Genomic DNA, 26,191 nt, shown 5'->3' on the forward strand with positions numbered 1-26,191 from the left:
GCACTGCCAAGTCTGACTCGGCAGTGTTAGGGCGCAGGCGTGATATTTTGGGTTTGTGCATGCGCAGGAAGGAGCCGAACAGGGGCGGAGGAATCCCTCTTCGCAAACCTGGGACTCCTTCGAGTGGGGTACGGGAATCGGCGCCATCTGGAGATGGCGTAGGTTCTCTCTGTCGAGCACCGAAAATTTTGTATTTTCGGAGCTTGAAGAATTTAGGTCCCCATACTATTTTACTGGGACACCGGGCCAGATCTGGACTGAAAGATAAGCAGGAGATATTTACTTTTGTGACGATTGGTAAGTGCATACACACTTACCAATCATCAGCCCGATGTGTTGTGACTGACATCACAACTGGAATTTACCTGTGCCCGCCCAGTTAAGCTGTCAGTCACCTGGCCTCTGCAGCAAGTGTACGGTTTGCAGATATATTGGGCATCGGCTTTGCTGCACAGTTGACGCAACATGTCTGTAAACTATGTGTGGTACCCCGAATCCTGGGAGTACCACCTCTGAATACCCTGTAGGCTAAGATGCCTTGTTTAATCAGTAGGTGCTGAATGTTGTTATAAAGCATGTATATGTTTAATGTATATATGACGATGGTATCATAAGGCTGTACCATATATTGTATTTATGCCCAGGACTGGTAGTGACCTGCCCCACTTTGTGGCAGAGACTGTAACCTGTTTCCCCCCTCACGGAGTGTGGCCTTTCCCACCTGACCTAAAACTGTTAATGGTGGGCAAGCAGCAGGGACTCTTCCACCGGCTCTTGAGGGGGACCCTGCAAGTTACTGGTCAAATGGCCAAGTGCCGTTTTAAACAGTGACTGCTGCACGCGACCCCAGCGGGAGAGAAGCCGGCGCGTGCAAGAGGACCCGGATGGAGTTAATAAGAGGGACTGCCTGAGAGACGGTTGCGGTTGTTTCCTGAGGCGCTGTGGCGGAGAAGGGAGCGGTGACGGAGCGCTTACCTGTGGAGATTGCGGAGTACCAGCCAGAGGACCTGGCAGCTTGACTGACGGCAGCTGCTGTAGGCGGAGCCGGGGGCGGCCCGGAGGAGAGCCGAGCCAGCCCTTCATTGTCCAGGGGCAGCGGTCAAGTGTAGTATAGTTACAGCTCCCACCCTGAAGTTGAAGTATAAGCCTCATCAGCTATTCTATAATAAGACATTGACTGTAGTTGTTCTCAGTTAGCAGCCTGTGTGCTATTCTAATAACTAACAACTGATCAAGGCACTGTCTGACGCACCTAGTAACGTGAAGGGTTCAACACTCTGACTTATCGATTCTACATTCACAGCATCTGTACAGCTCTATAGTGCACAGCCTAGTAGAAATATCCAGAATCAGTGACTAAATTGCTATTACTGGAACAACCCTATGCCATTTCAATCAAATTGGAAAACGTTATTTTTAACTTAACAGTTCAGGGAGAAAAGAAAGTAAAGTGTGCATAATCAGCAGTGTAGCCTGGAGAAAGGAAATAGCGCACATTAACAGAGCTCAGGATTACAAAAGTTACAGTCGTGCACCACCGTTAAAGAAATATCGGGCCTGCAACTGTTATATTGTAATGACTTAAATAGTTAAAGTTAGCCATTTAGGATTGTAGAACATATATATCGTGCAAAGGTCATAAAGTTTGTACCATATACTGTTTTCCTGCTGTGTGTTTTAAACTCATTTAATTTCACAGGCATACAGACAGGGAAAGAAGAAGGTTCCCATATAATAAAACTTAATCGGGTCACGTGTGTTTTCTATGTGAACTCTGAAATTATAATGTACCCTTTAATGTATCTGTATGAAACAAAGTGTTAATGCAACTGTTTGCTCTATCTTATATGTTTGCTGTTATTGCCAATAACATATGGCATTGAGTACCAATTGGTCTGATATTGCTAGAATCATGGGATAAATTACCTATCCCAGTTTCGGGTAACTTTCCAAAGAACTTCCTCAAGGAGAATACCTTAGTAGGCTGTTACATATATACACACAGTTGACGCGACATGTCTATAAACTATGTTCTTCACAGACATATTGTCTGTACATAGTGGCTGACGCACACACGATACATCAGCCATTTCATTGAATGGCCGATATATTGGTCAGTTTCAGGGTTGGTGCTAGGCTTCTCTGCGCCCAGCACCGGGGGCAGGGCTAAATGACGCAAATTGCGCCGTTTAGCCCAGCCCCCCCCTCACGGACCTGCAAATTCCCATTAAATCTCCCATTTTCCCTGCTTCACTAGGAAGTGGGCAGGATGCGGGAGATCTGGCTACACTTCCAAGGCTATTCACGCAGGGTGCAGGGCTGCGCCCTTCAGGCTGTGGCGCTCTGGGCGACAGTCCTGCTAGGCCGTGCCTTCAGCCGCCACTGCTCAGTGTGTACCCAGCATAATAGAGCAGGCCTGATCATTGCTGGGCAAAATCATCACTGGTTCCCAGTCGATGGTTTCATACCATCGAGGTCAACCACCAAAGGTACCATCGATTGTTAACCCACCAATGACCTCCCTTAGCCTGGTCACTTTTATTATTAACATCCTTTAGGTCAGAAGAGTATTAAAAAAAAAAAAAAAAAAACCTCACGGAAGTCTCAATTTGATTGGCCTACAAGCGTAAGAGGGGAGGGACTTTTATGCAAATCAGTCACCGCCCCCTGATACGCCTCTCCCGCCGTTATCCTGTCACATAAGAGCTGAGCGTGCGCCTGCCTAACTGATTGAGGGGAATAATAATAATAAAATAATCCCCAGCGGAAGCGATGCCTCTGACGTCAGTGACGCGTCCCGCCCTCTCCACCAATGTGCCACGCCGCCTTCTTCCCGCCTCCCGCCCCTCGCTGCGCGCGCACCCAGGGGCCGCTCCAACTCCTCCCGGCGGCGGCGAGCAGAGAGGGATCAGTGCGCGCTGCGCTGTGTGCCGGTCCCGGGTCCCGTGTGTGTGTGTGAGGTGAAGGAGAAGCCGGAGCCGCCTCAGCCTCCCCGCAGCGGCCGCAGCGTGTCAGGGGGGTGGGAGGGGGGCGGGGAACGGAAGGAAGGAAGTGCGGACTCTCTCCCGGGCCACGCCACCGTGCCGCCGTGCTGTGAGTGCCCGCCAGAGTGGACGGAGCCCCCCGGGGGACGATGAGCATCGAGATTCCGCCCGGCCTGACGGAGCTGCTGCAGGGCTACACGGTAGAGGTCCTCCGCCGGAGGCCTAAGGACTTGGTGGAGTTCGCCGTGCACTACTTCACCTCTCTGCAGGAGAACCGGCTGCAGGATGGCGCCGGGGCCGCCGCGGCTTCCCGGCCTCACGCCCGCGGGGTCAACTTTGACGGGGAGCCTATGCAGACCGAGTCGAACGGGGAGGAGGAGGACGAGGACTCCGATGAATCCGACTTCGAACGTAAGAGGCAGGGGCTGGGCGCCTGATATCCCCCCTTAGCTACCCCAGTGTGGGGGCAAATAGGCCTGCAACCCCGCCCTGGGGTTCTCAAAGTGCGTGCTTGGACTTGTAGTCCCCCCCCCCTATAGGTTGCCTCATCCTAGAGCTTTGACTATAAGGGTAAAGTCCCTATGCCATTAGTTCCACTGCAGATTGGCAGCTGGGTGAGTTCTGCATACTGAGGGGTGGGGGGCATTATAGTATAGGTTACCCTGTGTGTTGGGTTATGGTATCAGTACAGGGTTCTGTATATGTGCATATGCCCCCGTGACCTGTCATCTGTCAGTGGTGCTATGAATGGGGAGGCCTGGCCTCATTCTGGAGGAGGGGGTGACACAGACCATCTGCCACCCGCCCACCCTTGTCCTGAGACCTGCCATCCAGCTAACCCAAAGAGACTTCTACATACATGTAACGGGCACTGCCCTAGTTACCCCATAAAAGAGGATCCCTGAGTCGAGCTAGACCAGGGGTGTGGAACTACACTTCCCAGTGTGCCCAGATTGTTGCTGGGCTGTGTAGTTCCACAGCAGCTGGACTGCCGCACTTTGCCTACTCCTGTAGCCAGCCAGTGCTAGATCCATAAACCATTGCTTGTGGGCTTCTAGGTGTGGGTGCTCTATTCATTCATGGAACAGGTCTGCGCTGTGTGTGGTGTTGTGAATGGGCGTCACTGAGCTTTTTATAGCTTAGCTGTTATTTGGCGTCATTGTAGTAGCAGATAAAATGGGGCATGTGTAGGACTGTGACGTACGCTTCGTGTGACTTAAGCAGGGCCTGTGTCTTAGTAAAAAAATTGGGTTTCACCTGTAAGTGGCACAGCACTGCCGGTGTAACCAGCTTCTGAAAATGCGCTTGTCAAGTTTGTAGATGGCTTTCTTGAAGGTAATCTAATATCCTTATATAGTTCCTTGTAAATGTTCCTTAATCTCAGTGTACTGTGGGTTGAAGTTGTGTAGGACTTTAACATTACTGTAATGTCTGCCACATTTATTATATGGTACTGTTTATTTTTGGAGCTTTAATTCGTCACCTCGGAACGGTGCATACAGACTGGCGCATTGGACTCCATTGTAAAATGAGTCCAGGAAACTGTGTCTGGTAACTGTATCCCTTTATGCTGCAAAGGATAAACGTTTTGGTGCCCAAGCTCCCAGACTCCAACCTATTAGTGATATGCAACCGCCGTGTCTCACACACAATGTACTGCATTAGCATGTGACTATTGGTTCCATCAGAGCACTGGAATATGGCTATTTTGGTTGTTGCAATTTGGCTTCTGCAATCTGTTCCTAATTGTACAGATTAATTGGAATGTAACGCTTGTTAGACCATATATTTCAAAGCCCTAAGCCTCGTGACTATTCCTTATAAGGTTACATTATGTGGCATAATTATATGGGAGGTGGGTGGTGTATGTATGAGTATATTTGTGATATATATATTTTATTAGCGATACCTCTGTAATTATCACTTAATTCAGCAGCCTGATTATTCATGTCATCTGTAGATGTTTATAGCTTTGTTTCATGTGCGTTATATATGACTACTTATTTGGTGAAATGGTTACGAGGGAGGTTTAATGCACTCCTCCACATGCTCTGGCATCCAGTCCCTCAAATATTAGTGTTTCTGCTCTCTATAGAGAAGTATCTGAAGATTGGCATCCTGACGTGCCCTGCACATCATCAAGCTAAATCACATGTGGTGCTAATGAGTTTACCGAAAAGGATATTTGACATTTTCAAGATAAAGGCTGGCGTATGCGTGTGGACACTGTGACTTGCCCAACGCTTTGCATTCTTTTTCTTTTTAAAAGGTTTTTTAGCTCTAGGAGGTCATGACAGTGAGATTTTTCGACATTTATTTGCAAACAGGCATGAAGCGACTGGGTTATTTGGGGTCATCTAGGGGTATGCTTTTCATAGGTAATATCTCAGGCTGTGCTGGTACACATTTGACTGCAATGTGTAAACTCTTAACATGCCTGCAAAATTTACAAAGCTTCAACCCTGCAGTAAATGCTGTCTGAGCTTGGATACTCTCGAAGGGCTGAAACTACTATTGCAAAACCTTGTAGGGATGGAACCTCTTGTGGGTGTGGAACCCTGGAGGTTATGATTGAGATCATCCAGTATCACTGAGAAATTAAGGCCTAGTTGCAAAGCACTGCCACATGATCTTCTGGCAATGGGGGTGATGCGTTTTGTTTTTTGGTGGGGGGATCAGATGGAGGAATATTGTATAGTTTTTAAATTGTGGAATAAACTAATATAATTTTAAATGCAACATCTCGGATCCAATTTAATAGTATCACTAACAAAAGGAAAATATCCTATTCATTCACAAGTAGTATATTTGCAAATGGCTGTAAAAATTGGCTGGTGGTAGTGCTGATCATTGCGTCTCTGTAGCTACCTTTTTGTTTCAGAAGGCTCTGAAAGAACTCTGGCTTTAAACACGTCATTTTTCCATCTTCCCTGCACTTCCTGACCTCATTACATTCGGATCTTTCATGGTGCAGGAAAAACTCTGCTATCTCCATGGCAATGAGGAAGCTGTGGAGCAAATTCGTAGGTAGAAAAAACGCCTAAAGGTCACTACTGCAGTTCTTAACAGCAAACTGATATCTGACCATGCTTCTAGTAGGTGGGCAGTACTACAGAGGCAGTAGGCAGCTGTTTGGAATAGGTATTGAGTTATGTCTCCAGGAAGACATCTAGTGCATAGGGGCACTACTGAATTCCTGATTATATTCCCATATAAACTCCACACTGATAAGGCCCTGGTTGCAATGGAACCCCAGCATTACCAGGCAGCACTGTTGACACTGTAGCTTAGTATTCAGCTACACTATATTAGCAAGGACTCTTCCTGTCATGGGCAGGTTTGTGTAGTTGTTTACTTAAGTCACATTTAGCTTGCAGACTGTCTGCACCTTATGGTGTGTGAAATGATGCATGTGAAACCACGTATGGTATTTGTTACTTTGTAATAAATAGATTATATAGCAATATAAGAGCTACATTTATCTCAGATATGCAGATTTGAAAGTTAATGCTGTTACATTAAGTCTAAAACAAACCTGTACTCATCCTTTCTCCCCGGTCAACAGTTCATAGTATCAAGTATATAGCATCCCCCTGCCCCCACACACATTCTCACAGTTTTAGCTACCAGGCACCCCGTGCTCCCGCCCTCGCACATAAACTGGCCATACACCGAAAGATACAGTAATCCGCCCATTTTACTCCTGTTCTGAACGTTTATTGCTCAGTGCAAATTCGCAGACTCCCAAAACGCCCCAAAATTGTAATTTTCAGGCATGTTCGATTGGTCAGACGGTACTTCTGCAGATATTGTTTAAATCATGCCAGTGTATGGTAATTACTAATGGTCTGGGGACGAATCTCTTGTCCAAACTTTTTGTTAAAATTTTGTTTTCTTTACCAGTCTTATCCGAATATACGGTGATCGATTTTCTCACTGTTGACTACTGGTATTGTATAATAGTTTGAGAGATTTATCATCACAAATTAATGTAGGGCGTTATTTGAAGTTTCATTGAATCGCTTAGAACGTCTAATGCTGGGTACATACTGGACTGTATATCGCTCGTGCAGTCGACGATATATATATCGTCTTGACCATCTGGTAGTGTGTATTCACAATGTATCTCTGAACAATGTTTTTCACAGATATATCACATCTGCTGTGCTGCACAGCAGATGCGATACATTGTGCAAATATATTGTTCACACCTGCTTGTGTGTACACACGACCCATATCTCGGGTGTATAGCCAGCGTAACCATGTGGCTATCTTATACCTGTCCATTATGGCATCACATTATAGGACATGAATCTCTAGAGACTAGAAATGATATGGATTGTTTAGGTGGAATTATTGTAATCAGGCCTGTGTTTTTATATTTTTGTTTCTTCATAATGAAAGGCCATTCGTTTTGTGACTTCATGCTGTATCCCATAATACTTCACTGAGGCTCCCTACATAGTTTACTTATTAAGTGTTCAATATAAATAAAACAGACCTGGACTCAGTTTATAAATGTCATTTCTTTGTTTATGAGAAAACGTTACATTACGCTACAGTCCAGGATGAGAGTCAAGTATTTGCCAATGATACAGTATCTGTACTCCTAAATTCCAGATCTGGCAAGTGCACTTTTTTCCATCTTGAAATGTTTGATTAAAAAAAAAAAAAAAAAAAAAAAAAAAAAAACTTTTATGTTATTTTAACATCTTTATCATTATCCTTATTCCTAATTGGATTGTGTATAATAGCAGATTGATCAAAATCTTTAATTATTTTATAGGAACTATTATAAACTGTTTCATTTTGATAGTAATGTCTTGCTGAAGAAACAGAATGCTTGCAGACCTTATGTATCGGTAATAGGATCCATCGTAGTTTGGTCGTGGAGTAACAAGGCTGTCTGATGGGGCAACGCTCAGTTATTAAAAACTATGACAGAGATTTAGGTCGTCGCTGAGCAGTAATAGAAAGTGTTTATAATACTTTGGTGCTTGGCACAGGCGGTTTGGGTGCATTATCTACTTTAAATGTTTCCATTTCTACTTAATGGCCCCGTTTCCTGTAGCATATTAAATGTCCTGCTTCTGGATTATCTGATGAAGACATTTGGATTAAAATGACATTTGAGAGTTTGCAGTACAGTTTTTATGCACACTAGCGCAGGCAGGGTGCTTGCCGGTGAACAGGGCAATTTTACTCGTAGCCGACGAGGTGTGGTCAATTGGAAGGTGGTCTTGTCTTTAAGACCGCCCCCTTTCCATCACTGTGTAGCACTCACAGAGACGCTGGGAGCCCAGAGCTCTCCCTGCAGCGTGAACAGATGCCGTGCGCGCATGCTTACACATGTGCTTATACATATCAATGGTGCTGACAATTGTTGCTTTTGTGTACATGCAGCATCACTTTGCAGCTCATGCCTTCCTGCCACTATTAAAATATATAAGAATATCTAGGTTTTAAGGTTAAACTGTTCAGTGTAATTTGCCATTATTTGTTATGTCAGTATCCTGGGGTAGAGTAAGTTGTTTTTGAGTGCCCAATCACGCCTTATCCCCCCATCTAAACAGACGGGGTATCATTCAGTTCTTTTATTTTAATTTTTTTCTTTGCGCTTGCTGCACTTTGTCTAAAGTCCTGATTACTGTGCCCAAACAGCAGTGTGTCCTCCCAAAACCAGGACTTCTCACACATTTTTGCTCGCCACCTCAGAAGGGTGGAAGGAGAAATATGTCCACCCATGGCATTCGCTCCCAAACGGAGCAAGAATTAAATTGCACAGTCGGGCACCCACTGATACTCTGCTTAAAACAATTGAATTCCCCCCTCTGAAGGCGTCATGTCTGGTCCAGCCTTCACTCCCAACTGGCTGTGTATACCGTCTGTGTGCCATTTAAACTATGAAAACTGAGCCTTGAGCACATCCAAGACAAGGTCGTACTATGTGGTCATGAAAAAATCAGTGTGTACGTAACTGTTGGCAGGATTTCTGTTTGTTAGGAGCACTTGCACGCATAGAGTTCTGGAGATGAAGCAGATCAATGTAAAGCCCTATGGAGTCACTGTGTAACTAGGGATTGTCTGACATTGGAGTGTGGACAGTTTAGGAGATCAGGGGGTTTCATTCCTTCCCCGAGATACATTTTTCTGCTGATTTTAGTACATTTGGCATCTCTGCAGCAAAATGAGAACACCCAACATTGTTTCAACAAAGTAATAAGCCATAAGCATGGATGCTTGCCAAACTGTGCTGTAACAAAGGAATAAATGAGATTCGAAAACTGCTTTAATACTGTATACTTAGTTTACGTTTTCTTAACTGTTTCTATGGACATTGTTACTGGCTGGGTTCTATGGACATTGTTATTGGCTGGGAAGACCACAGCTGCAGCTTGCTTTTAGATTTGATTCATGCAGTGAGTATAGGCAAAAGCATTCCTCATGCTGACTATTTACTATTGTAAGGTCCACTTACATCACTACCGAAGGGCCCTGCACAAGGATGGCTGTAAAACATCCCCTAATTGGGTCCTAAGGAGTTGGGGATAAGTTTTGGGCATTTGTAGGTTAAGAAAATCTGCTGTAATATATCTTGAAGTTCAAAGAAAGGTCCCATACACAGGGCCTGCTTCCGATTTGTACAGTATTGCACAGCCGAAGGGAAGCCATAATGAATAACTAAAATTCCAATGCAGCAGGAGGGGTCTGTAGGAATTGGGTGCCTCCTGCATGCTTCTATCATCTGAGTGCTACATCCAAAGACGCAGCATCCGAGAGATGGTCGCGGCCCTCGGCCAGTCTGTCTAAGCCAAGGCCTTGGCTTAATTTTGTAGAACGGTCTCTGCCTCCGCCCCCCCCTCTTGAAGTGGCGAGCAGAAATGTGCGATAAGTGCTGGTTTTGGGCGCCCATACTGCTGTTTGGATATCATAATTAGGACGTTATACAGGTTTAGCAGCTTCATGCTGCTGAACCCTGTCTCTTTGGGTGCGATAATGCATGGGTGGCCAAAACAATTAAATATCGCACCCCGATCTCCTGTCACTTTAGATAAAACAATTGAACCACCCCTATAGTGTCGCTGAATCTCTTCCTTTCTATTTCTTTATAAAGATTCTTGTAGAGAAGTGGCTCTCCAGATGCTGTGGGACTACATATCCCAGCATGCCCTGCTACAGTTTTAGCATGCCCTAATAGCGAAACTCTGGCAGTGCATGCTGGGATGTGTAGTTCCACTGCAGCTGAAGGGCCCGAGTTTGACACCACTGTTGTAGAGGAGCCAGGCATCCAGGTTACACTTATTTCAGCTATTTTGGCCATACTTAGACACTGAGGGCTTTTATTTTGAATTGCACCATTCTCCCTCTGTGATCTCGCTGCATGATATGAGCAGAGTGCTGTTATGCTGCTATATCACTCCATCATTTTACATTCATTTGTGTTGACTAGCAAAGATTTTTTGGATGCACTCTATATAATTATATAATATATAATTATGCACCCTAAGATTGTTTGAGCGTTGTGCAATTCTTTTGGAACTGATTTATATTACTATGTCTATACTTATGTGGAAAGAGCCATATTTATTTTTATTTTTTTTTGATAACTGTTAAGTCTGCATTTTAAATGTGCATATTAGAATGATGAAATTTATATTATGTAGCATTAGAACAGGGTTTCAGCTGTATATTTATTGTGTTGGCAATTTAACGTGTGTTCCAACTAGATGATCTGCTTTAGATACTCAGTGTTCTCCCCAGGCCTCCTGCTGTGGAACGCTGGCCTCTGAAGCGACAGGAGGCTAAAGAAGCCTTCGATCGCTTCAGAGGCAAGCGTTGCCAGTGATACACTGCGCGGGTGACGTCCTGACGTCACCCGCGATGTGAGGATCCTGCCTTGCGCGCCTGCTGGATTTGGTTACATCCAGTCAGAGCGAGGCAGTGGCAGCAGGAGCGCCTAGCAGCATATTAAGGTAAGTTCTGGGCTGGGACCCGTCTGGGGGCACTGCATAAGGGGCCAGTCTGGGGGGCACTGCATAAGGGGCCAGTCTGGGGGGCACTGCATAAGGGGCCAGTCTGGGGGGCACTGCATAAGGGGCCAGTCTGGGGGGCACTGCATAAGGGGCCAGTCTGGGGGCACTGCATAAGGGGCGAAACAAAACTTTAGGGGGCAATGTAAAACTACATTGGGCAATGCATAAAGGGGAAAACTACAGGGGGCACTGCATAATGGGCACTTTTGACTGAGAGCCAGTGGGGGAGCAGCCTGAGACCTGTCGGGCTGGAATGGTAAGGGAGGGCAGTGTTCTCCCCAGGCTGTTTTTTGCGGCTGCACCACCCGGCACTTTGGGAGCCTGCAAGTGGGGACAGTATCTGGAAGCTATATTAAAAAACCCCCAGATCCTACAGACTTTGCAGCTTGTCATATTCAGACAACTGGGCCTCTAATAAGAGGAGAATTAATATATAAAAATGTTATCTCAAGTTTAAATCATAAGGTCAGGGTATAAAACATTTTATTATTGTGAAGGCCCCCACCCGGCTACTTCTGGATACCGCCCGGCTGGAAACATTTTCTGGGGAGAACACTGGATACTGTATCCTGACTTGCGTTCCATACTCTTATTCAAAAATACATTGGTAATGGATGGCAGCAATAAATGGGGGCGATTCAATTGACTGGGATGTTAATAGTGCTGAGAAGTTGGTTGCGGAGCTATTAATTTCTAGTCCGACTATATTCACTCAAGTCGGAGAATGCCGGTTCATCCGACCAAAGCAGGGTGGTTAGTTGCTGCAGTGTGACAGTTCATCAGTGAGGTAGGTTGGTAGCGAATCAGAATGCTGCCAAACTACTAATTTACTAATGCAGTGCTCAGACTTGATTAAGGCCTCGTCTTATGACTATTTTGCTGCCTGGGAGCCACGTCACCACAAGTTTTATGCAGATGTTGTGTTACTGGTGAAGGTGAATATTTAACTGTCACTGCTGTGTGCATTAATCAATTGAGGGTGGGCAGGATTAATGATGTTGCTGCAGATCTGGGGGTGGAGGGGCATTTAATTACATATATTAAATCTACAGTGCTCATATTTTTTACAAGGTTTGAATGTGTATGGAGGTGGTTGAGGGTCTTTATGTGTAATGGCAAGAGGGTGGCGGAGGGCTTCATGTGTAGCAAGTAGTGGTGGGTCGGTGGAATTAAAGTGTTATGGTGCGTACACACCGTACGATTTTTATGGACTATAACTATTGCTGAATGATATGGTTAATATTGTTAATTTTTATGCAGAGAACGACCAACGATGCGCGTCCCTGCATGGACGATATCTATGGCCGTCCGTACATGCAGTTCAACTTGGACAATTTCATCACGATTTGTATGTTAAGAGATGTGGGGTCCGACATATCGGGCGGTCCCCACACACGGTGCGATTGGGTGGCCAATCGCCCGATATGCTGGCTCCCGCCTCCCCCACCCGCATAGCACTGCATGGGATCGCATCCCCTGATCGACCGAACCTGCATTAAGATCTGGGGGTGCGATGTACCATCCCACAGTTGCGCGAGGTATACCAGATGTAGTATGCGGCCGGTGGTTCGATTCCCGGCAGCACCTGGCCGACAACAGCAGAGTTCCCGGCAGCGGAAGCCCGACAGCGCTAGAAGTCCCGATCGTGGATAGGTAAGTACTAACTAACCTAACCCCCTAACCCTCCTTAGGGGCGCCTAACCCGAACCTCCCCCCCAAGTGCCTAACCCTAACCCCCTCATTCCCCGCTGCATAAAGCAAAGTCCCCCGGGAGGGTGCCTAACCCTCCCGGGGGGGGTGCCTAACCCTAAGGCCCCCCCCCCCCCTGGTGCCCTAAACCTAACCCCCTCCCCCCCCAAAGGGCATCCCTTCGATCGGGATGCTGGGCGCCTGACTCCCGGCGTCGGGGAAATGTCAGGCGTCTACATCTAGACGCCCGGCATTTCATCCCTCACCGGGATATGATGATCGGGAAGCAGGCTGCCGGTATTAAGGCAGCCGGCTTCCCGATTGTATACCCTATATCCTGACCGTTTCACAATAAAATAAGTTTTGATTAAAATACCAAAACGTTGCAGCCAATCGAGTCTTCACCATAGTGTTGGGCTTCATTATACTTCACAGCCCTGTATACGGCCGTCGGGAGCGTACAATCGGGCATACACCCTGCACGATATGCCCTCTTTGTTGTTCTGATTTTGCCGGGAAATGACAAATCGGGGCGCTATAAGGCAAGTCAGTACCCAACCTTAGTATATTTTAAACAAAGCAAAGCTTTAATTCTGTTCATACCACTTTATGCAGTCCAACTGGTTTCTCAATCCAAATTTACAGGCTTTGTCAGTTTGTTGATGGTGCCAGCTGGGACTACTCCTTCTAACACTTTTTTTTTTTAATATTGAAGAGTTGCACCCATTAATACAGTCTGCCAAATGTCATACTGGCAGAGTAGCTGTCTACACTCTAGGCTCAGCTGTAGAAGCCAATTAGTTTGACCAGGCAGATCTATTTACTTCTAAAACAAGTCCTAGGAAACTAATCCATGTGAAATCCTGTTACATGGGTTATTAGTATTTCTATAATGCCAGCATGTTTTGCAGCTCTTTTATTTCAGAACAAACACCGTAATAAGACAAGATTGGGTATTAAAAAGAGAGGTAGGGGTGACATGCTTGCAGGCTTCCCCTCTATGGAACTGCGGTTATGCACTGTAACAGTGACATTTTTTGTTCCCCTTAACATCCACTTTATGGCAGGTTATGTAAATAGGTGACGAAATGAAGAAAATAGTGATTTTGTTGAGTTCGTCACAAAATTTAAAGCGGCAATCAGTTATATGGTAAAACCAGTCTGATTTCTGAATGGTGCTTTAAATTTAGCAGCACAAATGCGCCGGTTCCTTCACGTCGAGTGTGTACGCCTGATATGTTTGTGAACGACATCGTTCAGACATCAGGTAGGCCCTGCAGCACAGCCACCCGCATGTGTGTATGGGCAACCCGTCGACTGCGTGTACACTTGCTGCAGGGACAGTTGACACTAACATCTCAAATTTAACCAAATTTAAATGCCCGCCCAATTGTGGTGTCAGTCCAGACATATCGAACTGCCAATTAGTAAGTGTGTTTAACTTACCAATTGGGCGCTCTGACGGTGAACATAGTCTAAATGTGTACCCAGCATATGGCTAGATTTTTGAAAATTACAAAAATTTAGATTTTTGTTTTTGGGATCCTTCAATTGGTTAATTTTTAAAAATCCAATAACAGGCAGTGCGTTGGGGCAAGCAGAAGAAGGCAACGCAGTGCATCAGGCCTAGGAGAAAAAGGCAACGCAGTGCGTCAAGCAAAGGCCTCGCCGCAATGTTCTGTCACAGATGCTTGACAGACTCCCATGGCCCGATATCCCGGCTCCCCCACCTGCATAGCGCTGCATGGGATAGCATATCGCATCCCCAGATCAACTGAACCTGCAGTAAGATCTGGGGGTGCGATGTACGACCCCAGGGGTGCACGCTCTGTATGATATCCTGCCCATACACGGTACGATAGAGCTGCCAAATCGTACCAATTTGTCTGATCGGCTGCTTTATCACACGGTGTATGGGCAACTTTTGATCCAGGACATCTGTGGCAGTGTGATTTCATTCACAAGTTCTTATCTGCTAAAGTTCTTAACTGTAACTATGCTGCAGTCTAACCTTGATGTGCATTATGTAATGCAGCACATGGTTATTGAACAAAGTGCAAGGTTTGCTGTTTTAAATAGCGCTTTTCAACATTGTGCGCTTAAGCTTCTGCTCTCAAAGGCTTGAGGGGGTGGATTTGCTAAGGCTTCTAAAAATTAAAAGTGACTGTGTTGCCCATAGCAACCAGATTGTAGCTAACATTTCTCTATTGCATCCTAGAAAACGATGGCAGAATCTGGTTGCTATGGGGAACTTTTCATTTTTAGAAGCTTTAGGAAATCTACCCCATGGCCTCCTTTTTTTTATTTTTTATTTCCATGTAATTTTTTTTTTAATCGCATCCCATTTACCTATTTATGGTTTCAGTAAAGCTGACTGAAGAATAAATGCACTATATTCCCCACAATTCACTAATGTTTGGCTTCTAGGGATAGTATGGCAGGATGGTACGGCTGTGTCTCCACTGTGCCTCTCTGCCATTGCTCTATGCTATAATAGACTAATGAGCGGAGACTACCCAACGGGATGGTCCTGGTCAGCTCCAGCTAATTGCAAATAGGTGAAATGGTAAAATGATTTAAGTGGTTTTTTTTGGTGCACAATTTTATTGTATTTTACGTGCAAACATTTACTAAATTGTGTTTTCTCTCTTCTGATTTTTTTTCTCTTGTTCTCTTGCCTGTAATAATTATAACCTAATGCGGATATTATATGTCACATGGAACTACTCTAATGTCATTTAGTTAAAACTGTTTCTCACAGTTCACTGGGGGTAGTTAAATTGTGTTGTCTCTGAAGTGAGCAATTCCATTGTTTGTGCAGATGGGCATGAGTGCTGCGGGTGCCCATTTCTGCTCGCACCCTCCCGAGGTGGCAAGCAGAGATTCGTGAAATGTCGGGTTTTTGGGCACCCAAACACATTGCACCCAGTACTTTGCAATGGCTTAGCCACTGTATGCGTCCAAACCCGGGGCTTTTGGGCGCAATTAGTAATAGGTACCCATTAACTCGCGCCATCCGGCACAAATCCTTGAATATCTCGCCGTCACTTTAGACGGGAGATTGGGTGTGAGAAAACAGTTGAATACCCCCCCATAGCAGTATAGAGCAGGGTAGGGAAGTATGTTGAATTTTCTATAGCATGGGACTTGCCTAATATCGCTAGCCCAGTGCGTCTGTAACGCCAAAGCTGAGACGGGGTGTTTCCCCAGTGGGACGACTAAAGGTTGGTGTGCAGCGCACCTGCCGGGGGAAAGGTGACATCTGCATTGTCCGGGTAGTCTCCGAAATGGCAGGCTGAGACACACAGCCGTGAGTACGCAGGGCTGCCTGTGATTGACGAGCAGGACGGCGTGCAGGACCAGTAGTCTGCGTGTGCATGCGCGTGACCTCCGATGAGGATCATGGGATACAAAATGGCGCTGCTCTCCGGACGCAGGTACACTGCATGCTTGTTCTCCTATCTACAAACAGAAAAATCATAGCGTGCCACAGCATGGACGCAGGACCTTCTCTGCAACAACCAATGTGTTCAGAAACATCCTGCACCTGTGATTTCACAATAACCTAAACAGTTTCAGGAGTTAATGGACTGGATGAAAAAGTTGTTTGTGTCCAAACAGGATTTTATGTGTCTGCAAATGTGTACAAGATCTAGGTCTGAAGCAAGTATTGATCATGATCAGGATATTCTCTCTTCTGAACATGGACTTGAGGAAGTGTGAGATGATTTGTCCAGTGGAGAGTCTGGAGAGATTCGTGAAGATGTGAGAACTTTCAATGTTGAAAGTATGTTAAAAGATAGATAGATAGATAGATCTATCCATCCATCCATCCATCCATCCATCCATCCATCCATCATAAAGATACTCGGGAACAGAAAGATAATCGGGATGTGTTGTTTGAAGACAGAGTAAAAAAAGGGCAGAAATTTTCCTGTACATAAAGCTATGAAGGAGAGATAGTATCTAATGAATGGCAAAACCTAGATAAAAGGCAAAGTAACTTTAAACGTGTAGAACGTATGTATCCTTTAAAGATCAGGATTTGCTTAATTGGTGCACGTTACCTAAAGTGGATACTGCAATTGCAGAATTGATGACAAGAACTACCATCCCATTGGAGGATGGGGCAACATTCAAAGATACCATGGACAAAAGAATGGAAAATTAATTTAAAAATAAATTACGTATTTCTATGCGGTATCTTTGAAGTCTGGTGTAGCTATGGCTTCTGTTGCTAGAGCCTTTAAGACTTTGGAGTTCGAATTTGCATATAGATGTTGAAGAGAGAATATCAAGACAATACCTTCTGAGGAATTTAGAAATAATGCAGAAAGCGATTTGATTTTGTATGTGAAGTGTAATTGGATACTTCCATACACAGCAAAATCTATGGCTACAGGTGTAGTAGCAAGGAGAGCACTATGGCTAAGAGCTTGGTTGGCTGATGCAAGTTCAAAGAACATATTGGCTACGTTACCGTATGAGAGTTCTTTCCTGTTTGGCAGTAAACTAGATTTGCTAATGCACAGGATGACTGGAGGTAAATCACACAGGTTACCTCAAGATAAGCGAAATAGATACCCATTTGTATCATCAAGGCAGCAGTATAGAGAAGCTAAGATGTACAGACCTGGTCGTCAGTACAATAGAAGATATTTTTCAGGAGTCACCAGACAGTTCTTTCGACAGAATTTCAGAAGATTCAATTCCAAGGCCCCTGTAGAGATAGCAGTAGGAGGAAGGCTATTACAATTCACCAATCAATGGACCCAGTACATTCAAGACAGATGGGGGGTACTGGATGTGGTATCCAACGGATACCGATTAGAGTTAAAAAATGAACCAAGAACAGACAAATTTGTGTCATCAAGAATGCCAACCACAAAAGTGGAAAGTATATTGCTATGGAAGATTGATTAGTTTTATTAAACTAATCAATCTGCAAGCAATAAAAGCAGTACCAGCTAATGAAAGGAAAACCGGGTTCTATTTACTCCTATTTCTGGTAAAGAAGCCATCAGGAGAGTTCAGAACTATCCTAGATCTAAGGCAACTGAACAAGTGTATTCAAAGAAGAAAGTTTCATATTGAAACGTTAAAATCTATTCTGGCAGGTCTCATGTAAATAAACTTTCTAGTATCAATTTTAGATTTAAAAAATGCTTCCACATTCCAGTAAACAAGTCATCAGAGATTCCTAAGGTTCTGTACAGCAGGAAGACATTTCCGGTTCACATGTCTTCCCTTTTGGACTATTGACTTCACCAAGGTGCTAGTGACTGGCGCATTTAAGGGCCCAGGGGATTATGATCTGGCCTTACATAGACCTTGATATCCGGAAGAACAGAGGATATGGTGCGAGACAATGTAGGACAGGTTCTACAACGTCTGCAGCCACTGGGTTGGATTATAAATTGGGACAAGAGTTGTCTGATTCCAGTCCAGATAATCACATTTATAGGAGTTGTGATAAATACCCAGTAATACAGTCAGTCTTCCAGAAGGAAGATGTACAAAGATACAGAACATGGTCAGCCTTATACAGGGAAGCAATCAGGAAGCCGACTGCCTATATACCGGCAGCCAGCTTCCCGACTGTCTTATCCCGGCAAGATGTAGATGCCCGCATTTCCCCCGACCCCGGGAGACCGGCGCCCGGCATCACGATCGTAGTGATGCCGGGCGCCGCGAGCGGACAGCCGCGGGTGGGGGAGGGTTAGGTTTAGAGCTCCAGGGGGGGGGGGGGACTTAGGGTTAGGCACCCCCCCGGGAGGGTTAGGGTTAGGCTAGGGGGAGGGAGGGTTAGGGTTAGGCACCCCCAGGGCGGACTCGGGGTTAGGCACCCCCCCGGGGGACTTAGGTTTAGGTAGTGGCGAAGGGGGTGGTTAGGGTTAGGCACTTAGAGGGGGGATTAGGGTTAGGCACTTGGGGGGGAAGTTAGGGTTAGGCACCCCTAAGGAGGGTTAGGGTTAGGGGGGTTAGGTTAGTGGATACTTAACTATCCACGATCGGGATTTCCAGCGCTGTCGGGATTCCGCTGCGTCGCACTCTGCTCCTGTCGGGCTGCCACTGACGGGAATCTAACCGCCGCCCATGCGGCCGGCGGTATTTCATACCCATTCCCTTATACAGAATCACAGCAGAATTCAGCTCCGTATGGAACTAAGATTACTTGGCATGTTATTGTCAACTATAGATATAGTTCCTTGGGCAAGGTGGCACATGAGAGATCTACAGTGGGATATTCTAAAATTCATCCAGAAGAAAATGCCTCTATCACCACATACGGTTGATACAGGACACAAGAAAATCCCTAGATTGGTGGAAGAGTGTAAATCTAAAAAAACAGATTAACACTATTGCTTCAACCACAATACCTAGTTGACGACAGACGCAAGTCAACTAGGATGGGGAGCACATGTATCACAACAGGTGACACAAGGTCGCTGGACCCTACCGAAGAGAAATGAGGGCTGTGTGGAAAGCAATACAGTATTTCCAAGAACTGAAAGCGGCTCCATTATAGGAGTATCCTCAGTCAATATGACAGTGGTATCCTACATAAATCGTCAGGGTGGCACCAGCCGTCAGATCCGCATGTAAAGTTTCAAATATTATAAACTGGGGGGAAAAGTACCTACTTTCCTTTTCAGCACTTCATGTGGCAGGCAAGGATAATGTGGTGATGGACTTGCTGAGCAGGAAACAGATTCTTCCGGGAGAATGGGAACTGAATATAGAAATATTTCAGGAAATAATAAAATTGTGATGTTCGGAAGTGGATCTAATGGTGACAAATGCAAACGCAAAACTACATCCTGTTCTTTTCAAGAAATCAAGTACAAGGGACAATCGGGATAGATGTCTTCTCACAAAAATGAAAGTTTCACCTAGCATATGTCTTTCCACCTTTCCCACTAATAGTGTTCCCTCTAGCTCCGGCGGGAGGCAGGGCGCCGGAGCTAGAGAGGGCATGCCCGTGCGCGCGACCGAGAAGGGGGCGTGGTCATCGGAAAAGGGGGCGTGTCTATAAGACGCGGCCCCTTTTTGTCACACTTGGGGGCGTGCCCGGCACTTACGGACACGCCGGGCAGCCCCCAAGCCCTGCAGACAGGGAGAATAGATGCCGGGCGCATGCGCCCGCCGTCTATTCTCCGGCGGTGACCGGGTCACCGCATGTTTCTCCACCCGCGGGACACTGCTTCCCGCGGGTGAGAACGGCTCCCGCAGGCTGTTAGGGCAGGGCGCTTTTTGCCCTCCTCCTGGAGGGCAGAGTGCTTTTTGCCCTCCAGAAGGAGGGCAGGGCGCCGCGCCCCGCTAAAACAGCCTAGCGGGAACGCTACACTAATATATTGGATATTAAAGAAGATCAAACAGGAGCAAGTGGAGGTAATAGCGATCTTTCCTTTATTGGCCCAGAAGAGCCTGGTTCTCAACAGCCTAAAGGTGCATACACACTAGACGATATGCTCCCTGAGCGATATCGTCTAGTGTGTCCCCGGCAGGCTGTGCTCAATGTCGTTCATGACATTGAGCACAGCCGCTGAACGATATCATTAGCGATATCGTTCAGCGCCGGGCTCTCTCACCCATTCCCTGACATGCAGCAACCTGACGAGGTCGTCAGGTTGGCCTGCATGTCAGCCCGATGAACGAGGATGACGAACGACCCGCGGGAACGCGCGTCGTCGTCATCGTTCATCTTTTTTGTGTTAAAAATGGACGATAAAGTGGACGACTGAACGATAACGATATCGTTATCGTTCAGTCGTCCACTTTAATCGCCCAGTGTGTACGCACCATTAGAGATAATGGAGGAACCATGGTTGTTACCAGTCAGACAAGACATGTTAAAACAGGGTCAGTTATTATATCAGAACCCAGCAGTACCCAATTTAGCGGTCTGGAGATTAAGAGGAAGATATTCAAGCAGACAGGGCTTACAGAGCAGGTGAATACAGACCCTGTTGAAGGCAAGAAAGAAGAGTAATTCTTCACAGATATATTACAGGATCTGGAGAACGTTTTATTTCATTTATGGGTAATTAAGTTGAGGCAAGGAAGGCGCAAATACCACCGATACTGCAATTTCTACATGAAGGATTCTTTAAAGGGCTCAACAGTCAAGGTACAGATATCGGCTCTCGGTGTACTTCTAGACAAGAAATTAGCAGAGAATGAACTAGCAAAGAGATTCTGTCAAGCAATTAAAATAATTCGTCAACAAGTTAAGTCCGTCACAGCTTCGTGAGACTTAAATTTCGTCATGAAAAAGTTAATGGTGATACCATTCGAGCCTTTAGAATAAGTGTCCCTCAAACACCTAACATTGAAAGTCATTTTCCTAATTGCAATAACATCCAGCAAGCCGATAGAGTGAATTGCAGGCCAGGTGGGCAGAGGAGCCATATTTGAATATTAGGCCTGACAGAATAATAACAAATCCAGAGTTTTGGTTTCGTCTTTTTTCATCTTAGTCAATAAATTGTGTTACCAGCTTTTTACCCTCAACCGAAAGATGACCAGAAGAAAGGAACTGTATACATTGTATCTGGTCAGAGCTATTTCAGTCTATCTTCAGAGAGTAAAGCTGACCACACATCTAAAGATTCTGTCCAACCATCCAACTAGTTGATTGGTTGGAATGAAAATCTGATAACGTATGGGAGTAAATGATGATCAGCAATTTGCTCCTAAATGCCAGAAAACAGATGAAAATGGTCGTCGGACAAGTTTAAATGTTTGATCTAAACAATTTGTTCAAACAACCGTTTTTGTCCATTTTCTGGCATTTGGGAGCAAATTGCTGATTGTCATTTGCTTTCATACCTTACCAGATTTTCATTCCAACCAATCAACTAGTTGGATGGTTGGATGTAAGTTGGTCTAGTGTGTGGCCAGCTTTAGCGGCTTCAGGAAAACAAAGCATCTGTTTGTTTTGCGATATGGATTTAGACAAGGCCTTAGTCCTACTAGACAGACTATTGCAAGATGGATAAGAGAAGTTCTTATCTTAAAGAAGGGCTTTAAAGTGCCGGAGATCCTTAGAGCACACTCGACTAGGGCTGTAGCTACTTCTTGGGCAAAGAAGGCGAAAGCTTTGGTGGAAGAAATCTGCAAAGCAGCGGCATGGTCATCAATACATACATTCACTTCTCACTCTGCATTAGATCTGTCAGGTTCTTGTTTTGGAAATAAAACAAGAAGCACTTAAATATTTTATATGCAGAAATCATGAGGTTTGGTTATTGCCGTATTTTTAGCTTTGGCATGTCCCAAGGTGTAGGCTACCATGGAGGAACAAAGATGAAAACATTGGATTATATTTACCGATAATTCCGATGACAGGGAGACACTCAAAAAGACAGGGACCCAGAGGAAGGGGCTGGATTATATACGGCGAGGGGGCGGTCCCTGGAAAAAAAACCTTCCTTTATGCTAGGGGGAACAGGTCGCCATGGAGTCTCTCGAAGAAACGGAATTATCGGTAAGTATAATCCGATGTTTTCTTAGGGGGCGATTCAATTAATCGCGATGTGAATAGCGCCGTGAAGGAGTTTCCGGAGCTATTCATTTGTCCCCATCACGCCCTACATTTAGTCGGGAGGTGCCAGTTACTGTGCCTGTTTAGCCACTGTAACCAGGAAATACTCCGACTAAAATGCCAGCCACAGGCTGTTAGCCCCGTGCTAGGCCAGAAAACGGCATCACAGCCGCCACTTAAGTCTGATTTCTGGTAACACCTAAGGAGGGTGCAGGCAGAAATCCTCTAGTCTGACTTCACAGCGTGGTCAATCGAATAGGTCCAATAATTCCTTCCCATGGCTAATCAACATCATGCTGAATTGAACCGCTCCCTTGGATAGAAAGGATGGTGTGGATGGAATCCAAGTTCATTGTAGTGATCAATGCAATAATTCCCGTAAACACATTTGATTATCTGTGTACATTTGTATCCTCTGAAAGTAAAGAGAGAACATGTAAATGATACAGTAGGTACATGTCCCCTAATGAGCGTGTAGGTGTAATGTGTATCTCCTAGGAATCCACATGACATTGTACAATGTCCACTGGAATTAAGGTCATGGGGTAGATTTGCTAAAGTTTCTAAAAATGAAGAAGTGGAGTTGTTACCCATGGCAACCATTCAGATTCTGTCAATTTTCTAGGATGTGAGGGAAATGAGCTACAATCTGATTGGTTGCTGTTGTCCACTACTTCTGTTTGCGGACCAAATCCACTCACAGCAGACATCACAGCCAGTCTTCTGCTCCCTTTCAGTTCACCTACTTCATGTTACACACGGAATCGGTATGAATTGCGTCCGGCGGTTCAAATCCCGACAGCGGCTGGCCGACATGGCTGAAAATCCTGATCGTCCCAAGGAAAGTATTAGCTAACCCTAATCCTCCTTAGGGGTGCCTAACCCTAACCTTCCCCCCAGTGCCTAAACCTACCCCCCCCCCCCTTCCCTGCCGCCTAAACCTAAGTCCCCCGGGGAGGTGCCTAACCCTAACCTCCATTCTCCTAGCCTAACTCTAACCTACCGAGGGGGGGGGGGGGGTGCCTAACCCTAAGTCCCCCCCAGGAGCCCAAAACCTAACCTACCCCCGCGGCTGTCATTTAACCCTCGCCAGGATAAAGCAGTCGGGAAGCCGGCTGTTGGGATTACGTCCGCCGGTTTCCCGACTGCATACCGTTACACACTAAAGTATGCATATATGATGTCATTTATCTCATGGAGGAATTCAATTAGAAACTAGGGTAAGTAGTTCCCAGGATAAATGCCCGAAGCGATTTAATTGGCTGCATCGCACCCGGCGCTTCGGGAGATGCCGTTTACCACGACTGATGCCTGCAGCTTAGTTATGGGGAACTGCATTTTGACACTTAAATGCTGGGCGCAATGCTGTCACCGCACTCTGTAACACTGTGTCTAACCCCAAGGCACTAGGTGGTGCAGATTTCTTCTCGCACCTCAGTTGCTGATTTATTACAGAGCGGGCAACTGAATAGCTTCAGGCACTCACCCCGGAAACATCCGCTCGCTTCTAATTTAATCTCCCAACACCCCCCCCACCCCCCATGGAGTTCACATTGTATAACTGTTTGGACAGTCAATCTGGTCATTGTGGACCATGGTGCATGTTATATATTCTAACCCGATCATTATCTCAATGTAATGTATCAGATATCAATACCCCAGACGACCTCCATAGACCTTCCTGTATTACTGATGGGAAAATTAAACTTTTTTTAAAATCAGAATGGGTCTAGTAATCACTGGCTTTTTTAAAAACGCAAAATAATTCATAAAATTGGACTAAATGATATTGGGACTCTGCTGTAGTCATGATATAGACAACATAATGTCGGCATGGTCAGAATGTCGGCATTGAAAGTATCAACACTAACAAATTGACAGAATGTCAACACACATTAGATTTAGGCTGCAATTAGTGTTAGGCTAAATGAGTGTTGACATCCTCACTGTTGACATTCACAATGTTGATATTTTGTTGGTGCCGACATCCCATACCACACCCTTGGGAATACCCATAAACTTCCTGTAGGAAATGAGCCCTACAAAACACACTTGGGCTTTTAAAAATGTTTCTGTCTGGTGTTCACGATACAGATCCACTTCGCACCATCTGTGCTTGTAGCTGATAGGCTGGGCAGGTTTATCATTTTGAGGGCAGGAGGGGGTGTGGAAGTGTGGGGAATAGACAGGTATATATATCTATCCCTCCACTGCTTCTGTCTTCTTTACACCTACATGTGAGCGCTCCCCTCCCCTCTAATTGCACTGCATCACTTCAGTCATCCTTCTCCGGCATTTGATGTGACTCATTAGCTGCAAATGGTGCAATTATATTTTCACTTATTTCCTTCTTCCCTTTTCATGGTTGTGTCAGACATGGATTTCTGTATGAACAAAAGAACACGGAACATTCATTTCAATCTGCAGAATAACGCTTGCTCTAGAAAGTGTAAAGCACATCTGTGCTCTCTGTTTGGCTTCTCTGCAGCTTGCAGACCCCGTGTTCTTGATGGAGTTTCTTTTCTTTTACATTTTGTCCTTTTAATTTTTCGCACTTACCGGTTTTGTGACTTTTTTTTTAAATTCTAGGTAAGCCTTTGTGTAGTCCTCACAGCCTGCTACCTCTCACGTACCTGACCAGTACGTATGTTTCCCAGTGTACAATAGGCTTCCTGTCATGAGTTTATTGAAGGACACTGTAGCCAGCCCCTCTTATCCTGAGCATAGCTGATAACCAGCAATAATAACTTGCACTTTGCAGACAGCAAATGTGTCAAACATGTAATGTTTGAAGTCTGCTGACCTTTACTTATGTTTGTGAATTAATATATCCTGTATATTTTTTTATAGTCTTTAGTAAAATAATTGTGTTCCTCTGGTATAGCTTCTAATGCGTGCTTATTACTCCTTACCCTTGGTATAAAATGTGCCTGTGTGACATCTACCACACCAAAATTGCGATGTTGGCACTACTGTTACTGGCCATTGTGTGCGCAATATATATAGTGGTGCTAGAAAGTTTGAGAACTCCTTAGAATTTTCTACATAAATGTGACCTTACATGCCGGATTTAATTATACGTAGGATATACTTTTCACTCATTTAGGGGGGCAATTCAATTGAGCGCAATGTGGATAGGGCCGTGAAGGGGTTCACAGAGCTTATACAATTGACTGCGCTGTTTAGCCAGACTAAAGGATTTCGTCTTGCCCCCTCCTGCCAGCCGCAATGCTGTTTTTCAACTTAGCGCAGTGCTGACAACATCACGGCTGGCACTTAAGTCAGAAAATGCTGGTTAGCGCGACAAAACATCCACCTAACCAGTGTCTTCCATCTAAGTGTCGGACACGGGGGAAACAATTGCATTGCATCGCGTGCAATTGAATTGCCCTCATTGATCAGGACAATCCAATATTACATTTCTTTGTTGGAATCTAAACCTATGCTTTCAGTAACTGGTGTGATTCACCTCTTTGAGCAGCAATGACTTCAGTAAAACGTTTACAGTAATTGTTTGTTCCATCTAGCACTTTAAGCTCATTCCCCCTTACAGAGCAGGATGTAGTTAGGATCCCGGTGGCTACAATACTGGCTCTGGAATCGCGACGGTCATTACAATACTGGCTCCAGGATCCCAATGTTGAGTACTAGGGGGAGGGTTAGGATGTGCTAGGGGGGACAGTTAGGGTTAGGCTGGGGGGGGGGGGGGGGGGTTATGGTTAAAATATTCACCAAAATGCATCAGTATTTTGCCCATCGGGATTCTGGAGACGGCATTGTGACAGTCTGGATATCATACCCATACCTACGAAACTGCTTTTAGCTCAGGGATGTTGGTGGCTTTCTTGCATGAACACCCCACTTCAGGGCCTGCCATGACATTTCTATTGGAATAACATCTGGACTTTGACTTGGGGCCAATTAGTGACCCTTTCTTC

The 26,191-nt window shown here is 45.4% G+C and overlaps 1 protein-coding gene across 1 annotated transcript in view; it reads left to right on the forward strand.

Moving 5' to 3' along the window:
* The first annotated feature begins 2,844 nt into the window (after positions 1-2,844).
* The window catches only part of PRKAR2A (protein kinase cAMP-dependent type II regulatory subunit alpha), a 49,731-nt gene continuing 26,384 nt past the window's right edge, over positions 2,845-26,191 (forward strand). The window contains exon 1 of the mRNA XM_088454012.1: positions 2,845-3,395. Within this exon, the coding sequence (XP_088310138.1) occupies positions 3,134-3,395 (262 nt within the window). The 5' untranslated portion in view covers positions 2,845-3,133. The remainder of the gene's footprint in view (positions 3,396-26,191) is intronic.

Source organism: Taudactylus pleione, unplaced genomic scaffold (genome assembly GCF_031769625.1).
Source record: "Taudactylus pleione unplaced genomic scaffold, aTauple2 ptg000607l, whole genome shotgun sequence".
NCBI lineage: Eukaryota > Metazoa > Chordata > Amphibia > Anura > Myobatrachidae > Taudactylus > Taudactylus pleione.